This window comes from Dermacentor variabilis, chromosome 8 (assembly GCF_050947875.1).
Source record: "Dermacentor variabilis isolate Ectoservices chromosome 8, ASM5094787v1, whole genome shotgun sequence".
NCBI classification, from domain to species: Eukaryota; Metazoa; Arthropoda; class Arachnida; order Ixodida; family Ixodidae; genus Dermacentor; species Dermacentor variabilis.
The window spans coordinates 29,037,372-29,055,255 of NC_134575.1; the positions used below are offsets into that span (position 1 = coordinate 29,037,372).

The 17,884-nt window shown below is 46.3% G+C and overlaps 1 protein-coding gene, 1 long non-coding RNA gene and 1 pseudogene across 2 annotated transcripts; 1 reads left to right on the forward strand and 2 right to left on the reverse strand.

The window, feature by feature from the left end:
• LOC142591345 (uncharacterized) overlaps positions 1 to 17,884 on the forward strand; it is a 131,028-nt pseudogene that overhangs the window by 81,619 nt on the left and 31,525 nt on the right.
• On the reverse strand, positions 10,177 to 10,809 carry LOC142589921 (uncharacterized). The gene has a single exon (XM_075701636.1). The coding sequence runs from the start codon at positions 10,776 to 10,778 to the stop codon at positions 10,407 to 10,409; it is 372 nt and encodes a 123-aa protein (XP_075557751.1). The 5' UTR covers positions 10,779 to 10,809; the 3' UTR covers positions 10,177 to 10,406.
• LOC142589923 (uncharacterized) lies at positions 14,053 to 17,229 on the reverse strand. The gene is made up of 3 exons (XR_012830001.1): positions 17,090 to 17,229; positions 15,082 to 15,288; positions 14,053 to 14,248 (listed from the first exon to the last, which is right to left on the reverse strand). It is a non-coding gene; the product is annotated as an uncharacterized LOC142589923 (long non-coding RNA).

The following is a 17,884-nucleotide window of genomic DNA, read 5'->3' on the forward strand; positions in this document are numbered from 1 at the left end:
ACAAGGGTACCGTTGACTGTGCTATCATGCCGGTGTGCAGATAAAAAAACATAGTCTTTTGATAGGGCGTAGTTGGTACGACATGTTTCGATGGTATAGATTTGTAGAGTCTTGATTTGATTGTCAAGACTGTGTGTCACCTGAGCAGCATGACCTACACAGCCAAAACTGGCAAAAGGCATCTTTCATCGGCAAAAGGAATTCTGCACGACATGGGATGACGCCAACGATGTGTGGTGGACATTATATATAAAAGACATAGCGGTGTTTAATATGTCAGGCATGCTCAACTTTCAGGGTGGTGTGTTCCGACACGGTTCCAATCGTCCTTTTCTACCTCGCAGCAACTACCAGAAGAGGATGCAGCAGCTCAACGCCATCCGCATCATCCAGAGGAATTGTGCCTCTTACCTCCAGCTTCGCAACTGGGCTTGGTGGCGACTCTACACCAAGGCAAGCTGATCTTTTCCTTTGTCTTTCTCTGCTTGTGCGCGCATCCATTTGTACGTTTCTTCTAGTACATTGGCAAAAGATCAGTCTGCTAAACCGAGATAAGGAGGCAGCGGAAATTGGCTTGAAAATGGCTGAACTGCAGGGTAGCCTTTGGAGTCTTCAGGTCTTTCCAAAACAAGCTTGCATGAATTTATATTCTCGGTGGACTTTCACTTCACGCCAGCAACCATCTTCTGGAGCTGCGTTTGTATATGAGCAATGCATTTGTCTCTTTCATTGACAGTTTCTCATTTGGATGTTTCGATATGTTCATTATGGTAACTTGTTTTCTCAACACTGTTATCATTAACTGATTTGTGATAACTCACTGTACAGTTCTCTCTTTGTTTAACTTAGCTTTGGTATGTTCTTTTCGTTTGCTTGTTTGGAACCCGCCGTGGTTACGGCATTGCACTGCCGAGCTCGGCGTTGCGGTTTTGATCCCGGCTGTGCCGGCCGCATTAAGGTGGGGGGGGGGGGGTGAAACGTGAAAAATGCTTGTGTACTTGCATTTAGGTGCACGTTCAAGAAATTCCACGTGGTCAAAATTAATCCGGTAACCCCCACTACGGCGTGCTTCAGAATTGGATCATTGCTCTAACATATAAAACCAGATAACTTTTTTTTGCTTATTTGAAACATGTTTACCAATTCAGTCGACTCTGATCATCTCAATTTTTTTTACTTCCATGTTATTTTTGTTTATATACCTGTTAATGATGGGGTTTAACTGACATCTTTGCTGTATGCAATGCCCCACGAGGGGTCTTTAAGGGTCAGTGAATGATGATAATGATGACGACTAGTGTTCACAACGCCTGCCGTCTCTCTGTGTGCCCGCAGGTGAAACCCCTGCTGCAGGTGACGAAGCAGGAGGAGAAGCTGAATGCCAAGGAGGATGAGCAGAAGGCCATGCGCGACCGCATGGACAAAATGCAGTCTGAGCTCAAAGATGCTGAGCGATGCTTGCAGCAGGTGGGTCTGTGCCACTCATCACAACATCGCCATTTTTTATCTGTGCAGAAAAGTTTTTACGGGTAACCCCTTGAGGCACCAATTAATTGTGTCATTGACTTTTTTTTGCATCCTCAGAATCGTAAAAACCGTGCAGTTGCAGAACGAATTAAGAATTTTGAATTCTTCGGCGGATTTTGTTGAGTTTACAATATGTGGACTCTGCGGTAACGTTAGATATAAAAAGATCGACCATTTCATGCCTAGTATACTTGGCAAGCACCCACCCACCCAACTCCCTGGAAGTATATGCTGGATGTGAAAAAAGCAGCGGACGGGCAAAACATTAGCTGGAATTGTTTAGATTTGGTTTGGCTATTTGAAATGTTCTTGCTTTAATATATTGTTAATGTCATTATTATTTTTTTATGTGTATCTCTGTCTTGGCCTTGTATAGGCTACCTGGGCCCCTCTCGTCAAGCTGTTCGCATGAAGCTTTTAGCCCAGGTGGCTAACCAGAAACGTGGCACAAATAACACAAGGTTGACAGCTGGTGCCTTTGTCTCGACCTCACTGTCTCTGGGACCCTTTCGTGCAGGCGACGGATGAGAAGGTGACGCTCCAGGAGCAGCTCCAGGCGGAGACGGAGCTGTGCGCGGAGGCGGAAGAGATGCGGATGCACCTGGCGACGCGCAAGCAGGAGCTGGAGGAGGTCCTGCACGACCTGGAAGGGCGCGTGGAAGAAGAGGAAGAGCGCTGCCAGCAACTCCTCCAGGACAAGAAGAAGCTCCAGGTCACCATCCAGGACTTGGAGGAACAGTTGAGTGTGCACGGCCGTTGGCCCCACGTTGATCCTGCTTCCGATGCTGTTGGGGTTAGGTTTGGTTAGGTAAGGAACAGTTGAGTGCACTGCTGTCGGCCCTACCTTGGCCAGGCTCCTTATGTTTTAGTTAGGTTAAGTTGGGTGAGGAGGGGAGTCGGGGAGGCAGAAGGTCCAGAGCAGTCGTCTTCGTAGTGTCGCCATCTGAGAAGTCATCATCAGCTACATCCTAGGCTATGGAATGCTTCTATAATTATGTCACGGGAGCATGGTGACAGGGGCATCTAAAGGGAATTCAATAGGTTTGTGCACATAAAGGAAAGTTCACTTCTAAAAAAAGGGCGGCACTTATGCATTTGATGCGACAAGCTTGGTGATGGCCGAATCAAAGGGGAGTGAAAGAAATGCGCAAACTTAAAGGCCAATTTGGTGTTGAGCATTCTCTCCTCTTGTATGGAGCATGCTCTAAAAAAAGTTTACACGCCTTGGAGTGTATCTTGGCCCGAAACGATAGTCTTCTGACAGCCTTGCGTTTTCTTTCATGAAAACTCTGCGCTCATTACTTTCCTTTCAAGGTTGCTATGTCATGCTGATAATGCGCGTGGCGTTCGTGACCTGGAAGAACCTGATGCACAGCATTGAAAAAAAAATAGCACGCATGATATATGGCGATTATTGTTTGGGAACAAGATAAGTTCCAAAGGTGAAAAGCTTTAGTTAGCCAGGGTCTCCTTGCATGGTGACTCGCACTGGTATTCAAGGAAACTTGTGTCCCTCTTCCTAGAAGTACACGTGAAAAACCAAACATTTTATGAATGACTCTTCAATGGATCACTGCACTCTGTCAGTCAATTTGCAAGTTACACAACGTTTATTGCATGGAAGTATTGTTGAAAGCAGCACACTTAATAATGCAAATGAGGGAAGTTCGAAAGGTTCACATGCACACTCACCTGGGTACTACTTGTTAGGCATGATAGACTGAAGAAAAAAACTTTCACATTGTGGGTTTTGCTTTAGGCACCTTAGACGTTGTTAACCTCGTGTAAAAAAAAAACATGTGCATGCTTTTCGTGACGGGGGAAAAAGTGTTTGCCTGGAGTGGCGGTTAAAGGGCATGCTTGAGGGCACTTTGTAGATGTGCTCCTCAGATTGTGCAGAGGTGCACCGTTTTATTGAGCCTTTCTCGAGAACTGGTGAGCTAACGCCAAAGGGCAAGTTGTACTCGAGCAGTAAGACACTCACACACGCACTTCAGACTCTGCAATTTTACGGGGAAAAATTTACTTCTATACTCCAGTGACACGATGCAGACGGTGTCGCTCCTCTCCTACTTTTTTGCTAGCACACCGGGCCGCGTTGGCCAAACGTTCCGCCGTTTCTTGCGCAGAGATGAAAAGAATGACTCAGTGGGAGCTTGCGCCTAAGGGGGGTTGCTTGCTGCAGGTGCGTGACGGTTGCCGCGACAACAGCGCCGTCGGTGAAGTTGCAGCCGGTTGTAGTGTAAAGCGCAAAATTTTTGTCGAGCTTGGTGCCGCCGATGGGACATAGCTAGCTTTGGTCGACATAATTCAGCGAGCCAAAAACGCTGGAGCATAATGTGCCCTAACCTCTTCTCATACATGCCATCTTTGCTTGGTTTTGCAAAATGAATGTGCTGACCAGGGTTAGTGGAATTCCCGTTGCTTTAGAACTTCTGGGGGGGAAAGTAGGGTAGGGGTTCCAACTCTCTAGACAGGACAGAAGTTGTTAGCCTCCAAAAGCTTTGCGAAACTGGGAACAAGAGAACAGTGGCCCGTCTGAAATGCTTAGAGCGAGCTTCTGGTTGGGCGCATGCTCAGGCCTGAACACTTTTGGTGGAGGCTGCATAATTGCACTGTAATGTCTTGCATGCTAGTTTCTTAATTTGGCACGTCCCCCAACCCCTCCCACTGCCACCATACCTGGCAGATGTAGCTGCGAAAACCGACAGACACTGGTGAAACAGCTCTCAGTAGTTGGCTCAGTACTGTTGGCTTTCCTGTCAATTGTGTGGTTGTGCTGATTGGTTAACAGCTGTGATAGTCAATGTGTTTTCAGTGTTTACAGTAGCACGCTGGGCAGGTAATCAGAGTTAATGCTTCTTGTGTGTCTGTTTATGGTTCCTAGAACAGCTGAAATGTCATGACTGGTGTGCCCGGTTGGGCACTGGTGGTGCACGTAGAAATTCTAGCCTTTGTAGATCTAGCTTGATAGGACTACTAGAGTGAGCAGCAGCAGAGAACTGACACGGTTTTAGGCTCATCGTTGGGCTGCCGTATCAAGCCTAGAAGACTGCTTGCAGGGCAAGAGTCAGGTACTTGATCTTGATTTTTATATTGATAGTTTGCTAGAATCTTAGCAAAAAAGGACTTTCTTAAACATTAAATTATAACCCTATTTTGTGCTTTGCAGCATGTGGCCCCATCTAAGGTATCATGTATGCCATGGCTGTTAACACCTGTCGGACTTTGCTGGCAGTAGTTACAGCTTCAGCCAATGCATATAGGCCTTGAAATATATAGACTCTATAGAGTGTAGGTGCTATTCACATCGGCGTTTTCTCAAGTGTCACAGAAGCTCAGTGACATAGAAAATCAATGACACAACTGGGCGACAGTCGATGTGAACGTTCAGTAGGACTGTGTAACAAGTGTCATAACATGCTGTTCGGTACTTAGTGCCAAATTAGAAAGTTCCTCTTTACCCAAGGGTAGCAAATGAATTGAAAGAAAATTGTTTGGCTGGACTTGTGCATGAATCTTGAAAGTAGGTGTTCTTGCACTATGCTTACAGAATGAAATGCGAATGAGACACGCGTGAACAGCTGGGCGAGAAGAAGGCGCAGGTGGAGGAGCTGCAGCGGCAGATGCTCAAGCGGCACGAGGAGCTCGCGCAGGCCCTGCTGCGCTGCGACGAGGAGTCGGCCGCCAAGGGACATGCCCAGAAGGCCTTCCGCGAGCTCGAGGCACAGCTCACCGAGGTGCAGGAGGACCTCGACTCCGAGAAGGTGGCCCGCGCCAAGTCTGAGAAGCTCAAGCGGGACCTGAACGAGGTACGTCAAACCCTGGGCTTTGTCGCCTTGGCCAGTTTGTGAAGTTTGTGGTCGGGAAAGCCACGCCTGCTGGCTATTGTAGTCGGGTCATCACTGCATGCGGGACCTGAACGAGGTACTATGTGAAATGCTGTGCTTTATTTTTAATTCTGTAGCTTTGTCAGTCTGCAAAGCTTGTAGTGAAGCTTGAAGTCGTTAAGCTAACACTTGCTGGATATTGTAGTCTACACAGTGCAACGTACGGTGCTCAGTGATTGAAACTCGATACTCTGAGCACGTGGCAGTGGGAACTTTTTCGCTACCGGCAGGTGCTGGGGACACCGATCTGATGCATTTTTGTATCAAATAAAAGCGAGTGCCTGTCTGATAGATTGCTTGGTGACTGCATTTGGCTCCGTCAATGTTCACCCAGCGTTCACCGGTGGTGCTTAAATGGCTGGCCACCATGCAGTTCAAGTATCGCGTTTCAGTCGCTGGGCACTGTCCATTAGACACTGTGCTTCATCATCATCTTGGCAAGCTTGCGTCATCTTGGCTAGTGTGCCTTGTTTGTCACCCCCTGGCTACGCCACTGGTCGTGATTAACAAAGCCCTTTGTTTCCCTTCTCCTTGCCTCCTTCTTTGTCGTGAGTGTCCAGTGCGTAGACGGAGAGGCTATTCTGTAAGCGTCCACCTAATGGGCACGTACACTTCGTCTGCTACTGAAGTGCTAATTGGCTTGGAGTGCCTGTCACTTTCTGACGCGTACCCCAGCCCAGCCAGTCAGAACTCCATGTAGCAGATGAAGTGGAGGCTTGCAGAATAGCCCCCCAGGTCTACTCCTTGCACCGAGGTACTGCGGTGCCAACAGTCGATGGCAAGCCTCCGCCCCCCCCCCTTTGTTTTCAGTTCAGCTGTGGCAAGTTGCAGTGCACGTGAAAGCGGTGTTTTGCTTTTCATTTGCTTCGATCAAGGAAAGCACTTCGTTTTGTTGTCCAGGAACTTGAGGCACTGAAGAACGAGCTGCTGGACTCCCTGGACACGACGGCGTCCCAGCGGGAGCTGCAGAAGCAGCGCGAGCAGGAAGTGGTGGGCCTCAAGCGGTCGCTCGAGGAGGAGGCCTAGAGCCACGAGCTGCAGGTGGGCGAGATCAGGCAGAAGCACGCCCAGGCACTCGAGGAGCTCAATGACAAGCTGGACAACCTCAAGAAGGTTAGCAACAAGGAGGCTTCTCTGCGTAGCAGGGCAGGGAGCCGGACGAGTCGGTTCAGGTTCATTTTTCCACCATGAATCTTAACGAACTCATCCAACTTTGTGCCTCGCTACAGTAAATTTCTAGTACAGTGGGCTCTTTTGCGTGTCGTAACTTTGGGCGCGATAACGTAACTCTATTCCAAACAAAAAGTGTTCCAAACTCCGGACGTCAAAATGACGCCATAGTTTCTGCGTATGGGGGCGGGAACCAGCGACGTTTTTCAATCTGCCCAATCAGCAGCCTCCATCGTTGCCGGAAGCATGTTTTGGTTGTTTTTTATTTGCAAAGTGACCGTATAGCAAGTGACATTTAGATATAAACGTCTGATAAAAGAACAATTGTGTGTCGCTGAGAGTAAAAGTGTTTTGTAATGTTTTAACGCAAGACAAGTTGAAGCGCGCTTGAAAGTAAACACAAATATTTTAATTTTTCGAGTCATAGCCACACACGTGCCAATTCCGCATCCAATCCATTTTGCTACGCACACTTAAGATGGCGGCTACGCGAAAACAGCTGATCGGTTCTGTTGGCCGCTCTTGGTGTATTTTTGTCCGTAACGCGATTAGATGAAATCTCGCCGTACGAGGTACTTTCGCCCGAGAAGAATTCTGGAAGCTGTGAACATCAGGAAGACTGTGAAAGCGTAGTGCTCGGTGAGTAAACACATCATTCTTTCTTGTGCTTAGTGACTGAGCAGTAGCATATGAACATCTGCTGCGGTGATCGCATGGTGTTCACTTTTGCTTTTATTCGCATAGGATACTGAAGAATCGATGAAGGTTGGAAGGCATCTCAACAGATGGCTGGTAAGCAAACGTTTTCTATAAACGATCGCAACTGTCTCCGAATGTAGGTCCTGATTTAAATCGAACGTGGTCTGTAACAGAGAGTCATTTTTTTTTCTCTGCCACACATTGCTGCGCAGTGATACATTCCCCCGTGCGGGCGGTACAGATACTTCTGCTGGATATAACTTGCAGGGGAAATTTTTTTAAAACTGTGTACTGATTTTATTTTTACGGACGATCAGCTCGGCAGCAGCCCCGCAGGCCACCCCGCCAACAGCTGCTGGAGGACGCGTCCTGCAGTACAGCCGCCGAGTATGCGCGGCAGGGGCAGCAAGCTGAGGCGGCAAATGCGGAAGCCGCCAACTTCCATCAGCTGTTGCTGCAGCAAAATAGGCAGGTGCGTACAACTTGGCCGGGTCATTTTTTGAAGAGGTGATTAGTGCACATGGTAATAATGTACATTACAACCATGTTACACATGAGAGGCATCTGTAGTCATTTGGCTCATTGGCTCATGCACGTTTATAAATCTCCTTTGAGGTGTTCTTTAACACATAGCAACTTACAAACCATTTCCATGGTTGCATGTATCGCCACAGCATGATCGTCAATTGTTTAACAATTCAACTAGTCACCAATACTGTCTTCTGACAGGCAGAGGCAGCTTGGTAGCATTTGCTACGTTTCACACGTTTTTAACATAACAGACCATGTACGTTTGCACGGCCATTTGTCATGTCATATGTAAATGATCTCGCTGCCCTCAAGAGTAACCTTGCTGAAACTGCAACACTTGCAAACAGTGCAAATCGAGCATTTACATTGCATAACCTGTAGCTAACTAAATGAATTTGTTTCGCAGCATCACCAGCAGCCGGTGGAAGAGCAGAGGGCGACCCGGCAGGTCATGCAGCAGCTGGTAGCCGAGATGCGTAGTTCGCGAGAGGCCACTAGTCTCATCGCAACCACACTGCGCAAGCTGCTGGCTGCCCTGGCTCACCTCCGCGAGCCGCCTCAGCTATGAGGGACAGTTTTTTCCCCCCATATCATCCTTTAGTGCTGTGTAGGTACAAGTGTTGCCTATCTTTCAGTTCAAATCACCGCTGCAGCATTTGGTGGTGGTGCCCATACGTCCTCGCAAGCTGTTGTGCCGCCAAGTTGTAGCTAGTCTTGTGAACTGATGTGCAGGTCATGCGTGATCATGGCAGCGAAGACTGATAGTGCTGTGATGTCACTTGAAACACGAATGCATGTTTTTTTTTTCTATGTAGCACTAAAGGATGATATGGCTGTTTTCCGTACATTTCTGTCCCTAATCATATTTTTTTGCAAGGTAATTTCTCTTATGTGTATTTTCATTTGTAGTGCAAGTTTGCCCAAGTGAGGCATTATATAACTTATATGTAGAATTTTTGCATTTCTGTTCCTAACTGTATTTTTTTCCCCAAGTTCATTTCTTTTCGTGTGTATTTTTATTTGACCAAGTGAGACGGTATAACTTATATGTACAATTTTTGCCATATTTTCATTAGGTGTTGTTCACTTTTGTTTCGCTGTTACTGATATGTTTCAATGTGCACTGTTCTTCCACGGAAGATGCACTATGCAATCACTTTTACGGCAACTACGACATTGTCTCGCACACCATACAGGTGCACTTAATAACTACAATGCTGTGATAACTGGAAATCAATTTTCATGCCATGTGTATGTCATGTTTGCAATGTCAAACCTTTCGTGCCTACGCAAAGTGGCCGAATTGGTATTTTTGTTAACACCAAGCACCTGTTACTTGTGATGGTTATTGTGATATTTCAGGTGTCCTTACCTATGATAGCAACACAATCTAGTCCCCATTGTAGTACAGAAGAGTTTGCGACATACGTAACGGAGCCATCGATGTGGCCGCTATCTTGACATTCACTGCCAGGCTGCTCTTGCAGCCGTTATATGAAATACCGTTGAAGTGCCAAGCATTTTCACACTTGTTCCTTAAAAGCATGTCATGGCTGCTTTATACTGTGATCTTATTACGGCACTAGTCATTGAAAAGAAACTGTTTTGTACTACAAACATACCAACTACATAATAGACAAGACATCTTTCTTGCTGTTAAGTTGCTGGATGAAGATAAATGGTTGTCTGCGAGTTCAAAAAAATATCATTATGCTCGTGTCATATTTATGCAATTTAACATCTGCCACTGGTAGTGTACTGGGTCCCATGTAGTGAACACCACACGGCTATTTTGGCGCCATGAAGCCATGCTCTGTGTACTTGTCTGTCATTTGCTTTGATGAAAGATGGCATTAAAAATGGATCACATGGTTTTATTTACAATGCAGATATAAGTAAACGATTTTAAACAATACAAGTGGCACTTGAAATGACTATTTACAATTTGTGTTCTTTCAATTTCAGAACTCTATTTACATATGTACACTCTCCCAAGGGAGAAGAACGCGCTCGACATGCCAGGCGATTGTTTTCGACATAACTTGGCCTTCTGTCAAGGAACTGTGCGGTGGCTGTGTGGCAAAATAGCGCAGGACCTACAAGGTGCGTGAGAACAGTACACATGGTGGAGCGAGAAGTGTTGTGCTTGGCAGCAGCCCAAATAGGAAGCGAGGAGACGAAGACCAGCCTCCAATGCACAGTGCAGATGGCGGTGACAGTGTCGGTGATGACAGAAGCAACAGCAGCAGCAGCAGCAGCAAATCAATTGGCAAACCCCAGCTGCCCAGAGAAGTGGCTACAACATTCTGCTGATGAACACAAAGTGTTCTATCCACAGGTACTAAATGAAAGGCTCTCATGTAGTGTCACAGTGGATTGATGCAATCATCTCCGGTAGTAACAGCTCACTGGCAGAGGACACGTGAAAACGCTGGTTATGATTGAGCAGATTTGTTAAAAAAAACAGCACGCTATCCACTAATTGCACACATTTCTTCACATTGGTTCCTGCTCTCTATTAGGTGTGTAGACAGCAGTAATAAACACCTGCCTGCAGTGTCAGGCACGTGTTTATTGCTGCTGTCGGTGCTACTGTCGACGCAGCCGCCTTCGCACCCTTTTCAGGAAGTGCTGGTGCTGCTGCCGTGTCGTGCCAAATGAGCTAATAACCCTATCCCGGGCAGCACAGCCTCTCAGGTACATCATGCGTGATGCCCTCACTCGGGGAACTCTCTGTGGGGAGGGGTTGCCACTTTCATCGTCACTGCTGCTGTTGCTGCTGTCATCACTAACATCATCCAAGAACACGTCACCTTCATCAAGACACAAGTTGTGCAACACTGCACATGCTGCAACGATGTTGGCAGCGCGGTCTGGCTCGTAGTGGAGGGCGCGGTACCGCTGAAGGCAGCGGAAGCGGCTCTTCAGAAGCCCAATGCACCGCTCCACTACGGACCGCATGGCAGCATGTGCAGTGTTGTACCTGCCTTCTGCAGTGTGTATGGGAGGGTGGCTTGTGACTGGGGTCAGGAGCCATTGTTCCAGGGGGTAGCCGCTGTCACCTGCAGGATCATAAAACATGGTGTGAAATCTGCACAAAGTTTAGTAGGCGAAGCATGGGTCATGCAAAATGTACCTACTACAGAAAGGCTGTAATAAAGAAATGTACAGGCTGAGCACCTGACGCATCTGTGATCACAGATAACAATAGCTGGGACATAGTAGCATCCCTATTTGCAGCAAGGCAGCTCTTTGTGTAGTCTTTATTCACAAATGACTGTCAGTGTAAAAAAGAATGTGACAACGCGTGCACTGTACACCCACATTAAAAATTAGTTTAAAGTACAACGCAGGTGTGTTGTCACTTTGTTTCGTGCAGATACCATTGCAAAATTTCTACATCTCGCCTATACTGAATAACCTGACTATGACATAAGGCGTTCGGGCTTCAATATTCTCCTACGGCGCGAGCACGCTTTGCTGCATGCTGCCAGAATTGCAACTGTACAAAATTTTCCCGCTGCTCACCAAGGAGGTGTTCGCCGGCCTTGGCAATATGCCCCTCCAGGAACCGACGACGCAACCACGTAGTTCTCCAGACGTGGGCGTCGTGGTCTGACCCCGGTCGCAGAGCGTCGACGGCGAGGATCCGCATGCCTGCGTCGCAGATCTGACGAGAGCGCGCACAGCAGATAAGCCACGCGTTGCTATGACGGGCAAATTAGACAAAAATTAAGATACTTACGAACATTGTGTTGAGGGCGTAGTAGCCTTTGCGGCACATGAATGCCGCCTTCTGCTCGCCCTTCGGTGCGATGATGGCTATCAGGCTGCCGTCCACGCATCCGATGACGCCGGGAATGGAGCCGCGTCGAAGGAACCCTTCCTTCACGGCCGCCTTCTCCTCCGACGTCCTCGGGAAATGGACCCACTTGTTGCGGGCCCCGGCGTGGACGATTGCCTCCGCCACGCGTCGCACACACTTGCTGACCGCAGGCTGGGTCACGCCGATCGTCTCCTCGCTCCCTACCGAGGCTTGAAAGCTGCCCGTTGCGAAGAATCGCAACGCGCACAACACTTGCCGCTCCACCGACAGCGCTGAAGTTCTCACGCCTCCGAGTTCCTCCGCCACTTCGTCGCACAGCCACCGCACAGTTTCTTTCTTCAGGCGAAAGTGCCGCCGAAACTGATCGTCTCGCATGTCAAACGCATCCTCGGGCTCCCTCCTCCCGCGCCCGGACTGACGTGCCGCCGCCGCCGCCGCCAACGCAATCACGAAGGCCGCCATTTTTTTCTATTCCAAACGGAACGGGGCACTCACCGGTTGTTCCACGAATTCGCCGGGTTTGTTCGGCATAATTTAGCATAATGAGTGCGTAAACGTCACTTTGACGTGGCAGTTTTTGTGCATTCCTGACGTCGCTTGACAGGCAGGAAAAATGGGCGCGGCCTCAAAAAATTCGACCAATGAGCGAGCGGTGTCGGCCATGTTGGAATAGAAACAGAACGAAATAGTTTTACGTTATACCGACCAAATTGACAGCGCTCGTCCTTGTGTTTTCTTCTGTCTGTGTGTGTTTAAGCTGCGTAATTTCCACCATGTCGCCCTGTCATCTCACTTCATCGTGCTGGCGTCGGGGCTGCAGTAAAGATTGCACTCGTCATCGCCGATGTTTCGAGCAGTCTTAGATTTATCCAGCTGATTTCAAACCAACCTAATTGATGTAATGGCAACTTCAGGCATCTAATTATACTTAATGGAATTGTGATAAAAATGCTTGTTGATGTAGCCTAAGTAATTAATGTAATGACACCATAATGTAATTAGCGTAGGAGGATATTAAAGGGTGTGAGTGGATCCTCGGCCCTGCTTCTATCGTAGAATTCTTTTATCCTTACATCCCTGTCTTCTGATCTAAAGGGTCTCGGTTTTTCGCTGAATAATAATAATAATATTAATAACAATAATAATAATAATAATAATAATAAAATGAAAATGTAGGTGCATTTGCCATAGTTGCCCTTTATTTTGCCAAGGACTTCAGTTGCCGTCAGCCTTTGCAGCAGTCGTCTGTAGTGAAACTTGTAGCGAGGTGGGTCCATGGTTGATTTGCACACGTCCGTCGCTCTGACCGACCTTGCCGTCTCCCAAAAAAACGTGCAGGCCAAGGCGACGCTCCAGAAGCAAAAGGCCAACCTGGAGGCCGAGAACGTGGACATGGCCAACGAGATCAAGGCCCTCAGTGCCGCCCGCCAGGAGTCGGACCGGCGTCGCAAGGGCCTGGAGTTCCAGCTGCAGGAGCTGTCGGTCAAGCTTGCCGACCTGGAGCGGGCACGCAGCGACACCACGGAGCGATGCCAGCGCCTGCAGTCCGACCTTGACTAGGCGAAGCGCGCGACTCGAGTTCCTCGAGGGCCCTGTTCAAGAGTGCCCAGGCCTTTGAGATGCAGAATGCCGAAATACAGGTGCGTTGTGATGTGTGGGGCCAAACAAAAGGGAACAACGGATCTGCCTAATCAAAACCATCAGTTGTCCTTGTTTTTTTGCGCAAAAATGAAGACATTAATAACGCGAAAATCGGACATCCACCCGTTCGTAGCAATTGCTACAAAGGAAACCCGTACGGGTTTCCTTTAAAGAAAAGCCTCAGAGTTGAAGAAAAATTCGTCCTGGTCCGGGACTCGAACCTCGGACCACCACCTTTCAGTGGCCCCTTACAAAAATTTTTAGTGACATTTTATAAACCGTCTTTAGACAAATGTTACTAGAACCTATCGACATTCTATACACCGTCTTTAGACACCGTAACAACTTCCTAGTAACCTCCTACCGACTATTGGCCACCTATATTGAATTGAAAGTATAGATATAAAATGTCGATAGAATTCTTACCGACTGCTTATTATCTTATGTCGGTAGAAAGTGTCAACTGTGAAGCGACTATTTATTGACTACCTTTATACATCCTAACAACATGCTAGTAACATCCTGTCGACTATTCGCCACAGACAAATAGTTGACAGGATGTTACTAGGAAGTCGTTAGGATGTATAAAGGTGGTTAATAAAAAGTCGCTTCACAGTTTTTAGGAAGTACATAAAAATTTTATTCAGAGGTAATTACTTTTGCAATTATATATTGCAAAAATAAGCTTTAATTATTTCTGAATAAAATCTTTATTTACTTCCCAAAAACTGTGCAGCGACTATTTATTAACCACCTTTATATATCCTAACGACTTGCTAGTAACATCCTGTCAACGATCTGTCTGTGGCGAATAGTGATTGCCAAGTGGCTAGGTGTGACATGCAACAGAAGAAGACAGGTTTACATTTGTGCTTGAACACATCCATTTAATATCCCCGGGCTAGTAATGAGGACGAGTTCTCCAGCTGCCCTGGAAGTAGGCTGAAATGTTGCGTTGTGTAGTCTAGAAAAGAGAAGAAAAAAGGCAATATATTAGTTTTGCTACAGTGACATTGCAACACACAATGCATCTGTTTCTTAAAAAGGAAGTGCACAAGACACAAGTTTTCAACCCTGTGAGCTCTAAACATCTCCACCTGTTTTTTGCAAAGTCCTAAAATGCATGAAATGACTGAATTAGTGCATTAGAGCTGGGAGCGTGATGAATGTGCGTAACACCAACAGATGCATGACACATAAGCTCTATCATACCAATTGTCATCTACAAACAAAAGCTGTAAATCAACTTCAGTTTAATGAACTTCGATATTCGTATTGTGACCAGTACATTGAAGTTTCATGTGTGAATTATCTTAGGAAAGGCAAGGTGCCAGTCAGAACTGTGCTGCAGCTTTGCTTGGGCACAGGTACATAGAAGAGTTGACTTTTGTGTTGCACTTAAGAACCACGAAATGATACAAGCAACATGTAAGCAGTTGAACAGGCATTATGGACGTTCTACAGCAAGATTAGAAAATGCCTTTGCTGTGCAGGCAGACATTGTCAAAGCGAGCTTGTTACTAAACATGTTAGCTTTCCACAAGACAGGATATTATATGATCAGTGCATTCATATGACCAGGGCCTCTATCACAAAAATACATATGCCAACAGTAATGACAATTTTCTAGTTATGGTGGCAAAGCTTGCATTAAAATATGCTATTATAATCAGGTTAATAGCCATTTTAGCTGGAAAGAAAGGAGTATACCCTAAGATAGCACTGAAATTGCCATGAAAGGAGTTTTGTTGAAAACTACACAAAGAATATTAAGATGCTTCTTTGTGACACACATACCTAGTATGGTGTTGACCTTCTTGGAATCCAACGGATCCTTCTGTGGAAGACATTTGACAGCCGCCCAAAGAAGGACCTCCCTTCAACGTCTTCTATTGAAAAAGGGGCTTTAAGGAGGCCCTCCGCGAAGTGAAAGCCTGAGTTAGCATCCAGGCACAGCCTCTTCAGCAGGCCCTTTTCAACATATACACCGCCACCGATGTCTACCTGTGAAACAATACATGCACAGATTCATTTTATACATGTATGATCAAGGAATGGTTAGGAAATAGGGTAAGGTTTGCAAAAACAGAAGTAGCTGCTCTTGTTGATTCGGTTTAAAGAACAAAGCAGCCTTACGTATACCATACATGCATTGTACTGAGCTGTGTACTTTTACGTAAGACTAGAAAGTATTGGGAACTTCAATGCGAAAGAAAGACATGCATCTGCCTAGAACTAAGCAAATGTGTGCCACCCCTTGACAGAGAGTGAGATCTGGTGCTGTTTTAGTGATTAGCAGACATTGAAAGCTTCAAGCCTCATCGAGTATTGGGCCAAGCTGTGCTCGATTAGTGACACACTAGTGCTCGAGAACTATCAAACAAGATGCAATTGTCTTCAAATACAATTCTGACTTCCCCTTGCAGACATGTAGTTTTCAATTTACTGACTGCACTTGGGTGTAAAGATTTTGTCTGACAGAGTGAATAAACCACATACACAAGCAGCATTTTCATAGTTAGCATAGTCTTTAATAGGTAGTGATACCTTCAATTTAGAAAGCCCTGTATATTGGGCCTCATCAAACTAATTTCATAAAAGGTTTGTCAAGGTCGAAGCATAGAAGTTTATAGTCATTAGAAGACAGCTGAAAGGAGTTAATTATTGCAATTATTACTGAAAATTAAATTTTAGACAGCTCATCCCTATGAGAAATTGATGCAAGCAGTTTGTATATGACATGTCACATAAGCAATTAGATATCAAAAATAGGGATTAGAGAAAACCTTCCCTTGGAGGTTCATTAGTGCAAGCAGCCATGCCCTCGAGGAGACATAACTTCTTTTTCTGTAGGCAGAAAGAGGCTCGAGTATTTTATTGACACATATATGTGCCCATGCATATATGTTATCTCTGTTGTAAACCTTTTTTTCATGTACATGCAAGATGTGTTTATAACATCTCATTGTGCACAAAATATGCGTAATAATTTAAAGAGCGCGATTTTGTAGCGATGCTATTCCTTTTCGCTATTCGTTAGTAGTCTGACCGACGCCCCGGCCCGTGCTACGTACTGCAACTGCCGGCCGTTAGCGGTGGGCGAGAAGAGTGATATAGAATCGAGGGGTAAGTATCGCTACAAAATCGCAGTCTTTAAATTATTACGCACTGCCGTAACCTACGATTGCAAGAGCTGACATCTCGTTATTAAGGTTTGGTTGGTCTGTGTTTCTTAAAGGCCGGCGTCTGATTGAAATGTCTAGATTAAAAATAAACCTCCTTATTGTAATATCGGCCTTTATACGCGCTGTAACATAGAAGACAAATACGCGAAGACTCTCAAGAACATAAACAATACACACAGGTTCTCGCGACGCGGACCTCCAAACAGAACTGTATACATACAAAAACCTTCATACAAGCTTCTATTTGCTTAAGCGTCAAACATAGCAATCGTGTGTCAACGCGCGAAGCCCATGATACATCGACGTATACATTACACATGTACTGTACTTGCGGGAATGCCTATATAGCGAATAACTTCTTGCCAGGAAACTACCGAACGAACACCAACTTTCAATGTGTTTTCATAATTGTGTGCCCATTCAGGCATAGCAATCAAGGCGGGTAGCAGAATGCAAGTACGCTGTAACATCAGAGGAAGCTTTCGTGAAATTGCTTGCTAAATGTGCACAGCAACATGCCTAGCATACGATAGGAAAGCGCTTTGCTCTAGCTAGTTACACAGCGCTCATTACGTAAATCATAAGCTTCAAGAATGCGCGCAAGCGCCAAACTTGCTTACCTTTCAAGACTTGGCAAACGCTCCTTCGTCTAACAGGTAGAGAGGCACCGACGTTTCTCTGGCGCAAGCACTGTAGAACTTCCGATGAACTCCAGCTCCACAAAAGCACAACCTTCAACAGTCTTCCATACACTACGATTCGAAGCTCCAGTACCAGACTTTTTACGAGAGCGCGGGCAGGCACAGCTCGGCAGAACAGCTCGGCAGAACAAAGGCAGCTTGGACGGGCGCTGTACTAGGGCACTCACTGTCGACACTGGTGGATCGCTCGAAACACACGGCGAACTAATGGCGTTACACGAGTCCGGAGGGTTCGGGATGGTTACTGCACACGACAAGGAGCACATTTTGTCTAGGTACTTCTAAAATATAACTCAAATAACACCTAAATGCAAGGAGCATTCACTACAACCAACGTGGTGTGTCGACCAAACAAATACTGCCGTAGCACATCCCGCCGACCGTCATCTCCCCGTCTAACCTAACCCAATTTGCCCATCAACCCCTGCGTCCGCCTCACATCACAGTGCACCTTCACAACAGTACTTGTAGTTTAGGACTTTCTAAGGCACCTTTTGTGTTATTAAACAAGGGTACCGTTGACTGTGCTATCATGCCGGTGTGCAGATAAAAAAACATAGTCTTTTGATAGGGCGTAGTTGGTACGACATGTTTCGATGGTATAGATTTGTAGAGTCTTGATTTGATTGTCAAGACTGTGTGTCACCTGAGCAGCATGACCTACACAGCCAAAACTGGCAAAAGGCATCTTTCATCGGCAAAAGGAATTCTGCA

Coding starts and splice junctions, on each gene's coding strand:
- LOC142589921 (XM_075701636.1), bottom strand. CDS start 10,778: ATGCGGTCCGTAGTGGAGCGGTGCATTGGGCTTCTGAAGAGCCGCTTC.